The sequence below is a fragment of the Dendronephthya gigantea genome, unplaced genomic scaffold, assembly GCF_004324835.1.
Source record: "Dendronephthya gigantea isolate DGI-Jeju-01 unplaced genomic scaffold, DenGig_1.0 000047F, whole genome shotgun sequence".
Taxonomy (NCBI): domain Eukaryota; kingdom Metazoa; phylum Cnidaria; class Anthozoa; order Malacalcyonacea; family Nephtheidae; genus Dendronephthya; species Dendronephthya gigantea.
The window spans coordinates 936,623-942,097 of record NW_021163057.1 but is presented as its reverse complement, the minus strand read 5'-3'; the positions used below and the strand labels follow the sequence as shown (position 1 = coordinate 942,097).

Sequence of the window (5,475 nt, the reverse complement as noted above, 5' to 3'; positions counted from 1 at the left end):
GCACAAGCATATATAAATGATACAAAATATTGCGGGTGGAACGAAATTTTTTATACACCTGGAATTTTTTATTGGAATATCCCATAAGGCATAACATTATTCAAGTCGATGTGCCTTATTTCTTTGATAGCCTATTTCGCAAATACGCGAGTAGCTAAATGAAAAAAAATTTGCAAAAAAATGTGCAAACTTGCACATAATATAAATATTTTATCATGCCGATATATACATACATGCAGTAGAACGCTTTCCTTACCTTCGGAGCGCTGATACCTTAGATTTTACATTTTGAAGCCTGTCGACTTAAGGAAAATATCTTAATAATTGATTATCTTTCATTACTGAGACTGAGTATTCTTCTTTGATAAGCCTTTTTTGCCGTCGATTTCGTTTCTTTATGTCTTGCATGCAGTGCACATTTAAAATTTAAATAAGATATAAAACATAAGATAACTCAGCTTTTTATCAGTGGATTAGATTACTATATTAATATTTTGAGCTATAGTCATTTAATAAACCAACTATTGACAATTTGTCGATTTAGTATAAAGCAGTTCGCCTTTGAAAAGAGTAAATTAAATACCGTTTAAACTCTATGCATATACGCGATGCTTTCCCTATTGAAATTATCACTAAATCATGCATGTTAAATGCTTTTCGCTGTTATGTGACCCCCCACCTCCCTGCAACATAAAGAACATTGAAAGTAACTGCAAAATTTCGGATATATATTCACTAAAATCTATTTTATAATCGTGCATGTATGTATATATCGTACGTTCGAGATTGACAGAGAGAGTTTAATTGTCTCCAAATTCACTTATAAGAATATATTCTTCTCTATGTGTTATTTAATTAGCTTATTCTTATCTAATAACTTAAGAAACCTTCATGCTTATTAGTCATTATTGGTTATATATAGAGAGATTGTGAGCTTAGATATAACAATGAAGAATACTTGGAATATCATAAATTCAAGCAAATTGCAGTGCACGTCATTGTTGCACAATCATATGTTGATTTACTGGAACTATATACTCCGTATTAAATCAGTAATAATTAATTTAGATATTTGATAGACTCGTAGGCCTGCAATAATTATTAATCCCGAAACAAAGTGATATATATACCAACATTTCTTATGTCGTGGCTTTGTTCCTGAATAAAGAAATTTAAATAGCGTGGGAGGAGCGTTTCACAAGATTCCCAAATCATTTTATGCGGCATGGTGTGAAAATACTAAAATATAGCTTATACGCAATGTTTACATACCAATAGTCACTTACATTCACAGTTATACTGTTATTGTTAATAATTTCTTATTAACTGAGCACTTTAACAGGTCTTTTTGAAAGAAAGTCGTGGGAAGTCCTTATGGTATAAAGCTCCCGCCTTGGAAATATATATTTCAATTTCCAGCAACAGAAACATTTTATGGAAATTCTATTAATATTGATTAATTCAGTTAGAATAATACGCAACCTTGGAACAAGTTCTTTCTGACAGTTTGGTTTTTGGTTTTAGCATAGGCTATAGCTAATGTTCGCAGAAAATGAATATGCGATGTTGGAAATGTTAATTCATGGCTGCCGGCAAATTTTGGTCAACTTAATAAAAGCTAAAGAGTTGCTCAAAAATTGTTCAAGCTGCATGCTTAAATCAAATCTGAAAAATAGAAAGCAAAAGTTGCTTAACCGACCACCAATCTAAACTAATTGCAAAAACGAACCTTGCAACATGATATAAATATTTTATTACAGACTTTTTTACAGTTCAGCAGAACGCTTACCCTTGAACGCTGTTACCTCCGAAGATACATTTAAAGCGCTAGCGCATCAGTTTCGGAAAAATATCCTATTGCATGATTGTCATTCATTAAGTAGCTATAGGCAATTTCTTTTTTGATAAATGGTTTTTTGGCCCCCCAATTTCATTTCTCTGTGTACGTCTTGCAATGCACTTTTTTTTCATACCACGACTTCAAATTTGAATAATATATATAACACATTAGATAGCTAATTCTGCCTTCAAGTTATCACTGGATCGCATTATTAAATAATATCAACGAACTATTTATACCGTTCGGCGTTTCCATGTGAAGATTGGCCTTTGGAAAAAGTATGAAATACCGCCATACGAATTACGAAATATCTGTTTACGATGCTTTGCTTCACTGAAACTGCAGTATGCATGTTGAATGCTTTTCACTGTACTTGACCCACCCCCTCCCCCCCCCCCTCCTTCAAAAATATAACACATTGAAAAGATTCCGTAGATATCATCCAATTTTATATTCATTTATATCTATACCATACTTTCGAGATTGACGGAGTTGATCTCTAGGTTGGTTTATCCTGGTCTAATCACTTTACTGAAAAAAAACATTTGCCATATATGAATAATTCGTCATTATTGGTTATATGTATAGCTATATAGAGATTGTGAGGTGAGATAACCAGAATACTTGAAATACCATAAATTCAAGCAATTGTTGTGTACACATCATTGTTACACAATCGTATCTTGCTTTACCGAAGTCACATAGTTCCATATTAAACGAAAATTTAGATTATTTGATGAGACCTCATAGCATAAGGCCTGTATTTAAAATATTTGAAACGTCCAGGGAAGTCATATACCATCATTAATTTTGCCTTTAAATATGAATCATGTCTTTGTTTCCTGCCTCAGAAATTCAAATGGCGTGGGTGGAAGCTAGTTAAGGTAGCTTGCTAATCACTATATTTCAAAATTGGACATTCTATAAATTATGGCACTATATATATAAAAAACCAACCATGCATGATGTTCATATATATACCAATGGCCGTAATATTATATAAATCACTGTTTCTTGTGATAGATCGTGATGCATATATAGAGAATACCTAGAACGAATACGTGTACCTGCGTAAAATAAGAGTCCCTGCATCGTGTACATTTTGCATATAAAACTGAACTACGTTTTATGAATTAGGTAAAAAAAATTATAAAATAACATTTATATAACGCGTGTTTTGATTGGTCGGGAATGGCGAGTGTTTTGCGAGCTTTTCTAATCTCTTGCATTCCCGCGTGTTTAGATCAGGCCATCCAAACACGGAAGCCATTAAGTCATTGTATAAAAGTGCTTGAACTCCTAAATATTGAGGCCAGTGGCATGTAAATGACATGTTTACAAATAGCAGTAATAACGTACGTCTTTTGGATCCTTCGTGCTCCAGGGTGCTCCTTGGACAATTTGTAATATTATATCTCAACTGTAAATCATCCAATCAGAAAGCTCGATTTGTACCACGTGATCAGTAAATTATTCATGGAGTTCCATCGAATTTTTTCACATTATGCTATAAAAGTCGAATACCCCGCCGCTGCAGCGGGGTATTCGACTTCGAATACCCAGCTGCAGCGGGTATTCGAGTTTGCGTGTACCACGCGTGGATGCCTCGCACACGACTCGAGGTTGACAAACATTTTCAAAATGGAGGCAAAAGAAGTCATTTCACCCAGCTTTTGCGCTGCCTACACGTTGTTTCGATATAATATATAATTTATAGACCTTCCGCTCGGGGAATTCGACGAAATATTACCCCCTCGGGAAGATATATCCCTTGGGGGTAATATTTCGTCGAATTCCCCTCGCTCCAGGTCTATAAATGATAATTGTTCCCCTTTATTAACTGTGTTATAGGTATTTTATAGCAAATGTAATGTATCTTATAACTCTGTAACGTCACTTTTACACAATAATATATTGCTTTACTGGAACAAAACATTACATATGTAATAAATTTTTTGAGATTTCCAAAAAAAAAACCAAGCAGGCCGCATTTTACTCTAAACGAATTAATATTGCTAGTATCATTTTTCCCGGCTCTAGATATAAGAATTATATTGTTCCTCAATCGTGAAAAGACTACATCGCCACCGGGTAAACGTGAACCAATATATTGATGGTGTGATCTTGTTTTACTTCGTTCATTTAGCTGATTATGCCGAAAAAATTTGGATTCAAGAAAGCGAACTCTGGACGCCAAGCACCTGGATCTTCCGACCGTTTTGACAATGAAGCATCATCAACTGCAGAAAACGAACACGATCGTAATCTAACTGAATGGACTAGAGGGGAAGCAAGAGGGAGTGACAGAAGAAGGGATAGCAATTTAGGCCTAACGCCTCAGGCATGCGTGTCGAATGCTAATGAGCTTAGAATATCCGGAGAATATAAAGATGCGATCCGTTTCTATATAAAAGCTTTGAAAATATTAACACAGAGCCAAACCAACACGTCTTGTCGCACAGAGGCTTTGATTGGTTTAGGTCATACATACAGAGACGTCGGCAAAAAGGAAAAGGCAATCAGTTGTTTCGAGGAAGCCATGCCGTTGGCACGATCTGGAAGTAGCAGGAAGCAACTTTCAGAAGTGTTATTGGGTTTTGCAAAGGTTTACGAAAATAATAAGGAATATGAACAAGCAATTGAAAAATATAAAAGGGCTAGAGAGACGGCGATAAAACATGACTTTTGGCCGGCCAAGGATGAAGCATGTCTTGCTTTAGAGAGAATCTTCAAACAAATTGGTGATTACGAAACTGCAAAGCAATACCTCTCCGAAGTTTCGAATACCTGTCGAAGCTCTTTTAAGAGAAAACCAGGAAGCAGAGAAAAAGGCCCGAGAGATTTCTTAGATTTGGGCGACAGATGTAAAAGATATGGTGAATTTCAAAGAGCGATTGCAGCTTACGAGAAAGCGGTCAAATCAGCTCAACGAGATCAAAACGAGTTCAAAACGATAGCATATCAGAAGATAGGTTATTGCTACAAGAAACTTAATGAAATCGATAAAGCAAGAAAATACTTTGAAAAAGGCGAAAAGACCGCAGAAGAGCAATGGGAAATTCTACCTGCAGTGATGAAAGTCATGAACACATTTACGTTATCTGATCATGATTTTGGAGCAGGGGATCATTGGCTCGAAACATTCTACCCCCAAAACGCTATTTCTTCAATCGATGGTGAGTAACGAGTATATACTGGAATAAAATTCTATAATTTCAAAAAGTGAAAAAAACCACAATAATTTTTTGATAATACAATGAATATGAAATTCATGCATTCTTTGTCTTTATTTTTAGCAATACCTAAGTGAATGTCTATTCTTCAACACCACTCAGAGTTCATTGCAAACACACTTATAGTCTTTAGGGCGGTACCTTACCAAGGCGTTGCCAAGATTCTTTACCCGAATCTAGTGACAAAATGGCTGTCTCTTGTGTATCATAAATATAATGGCCATAGACTCCGGGGTTAGGGGGGTTCCGCGAAATATTTCCCAAATATTTTCCAAATGATGATATTTGAAGTGAGGGAAATTTTTTTTCTTGATCTCCTTAGCCTAGGGTCTATAGAATAATAATGTATTATACCGAACATTTGTTGACTGTGAAAACCTAAAACGTGCGCTATGAAACATA

General features: G+C 35.2%; 1 protein-coding gene across 1 annotated transcript; it reads left to right on the top strand.

Annotated features, from left to right (window-relative positions):
- Positions 1-3,992: 3,992 nt before the first annotated feature.
- LOC114527810 (tetratricopeptide repeat protein 28-like) lies at positions 3,993-5,024 on the top strand. The gene has a single exon (XM_028549505.1). It carries the CDS (start codon positions 3,993-3,995, stop codon positions 5,022-5,024), a length of 1,032 nt encoding a protein of 343 aa, XP_028405306.1.
- The last annotated feature ends 451 nt before the right edge of the window (positions 5,025-5,475 follow it).

Excerpts from the sequence above, each read along its gene's own strand:
- LOC114527810 (XM_028549505.1), top strand. The coding sequence starts at position 3,993 with ATGCCGAAAAAATTTGGATTCAAGAAAGCGAACTCTGGACGCCAAGCA.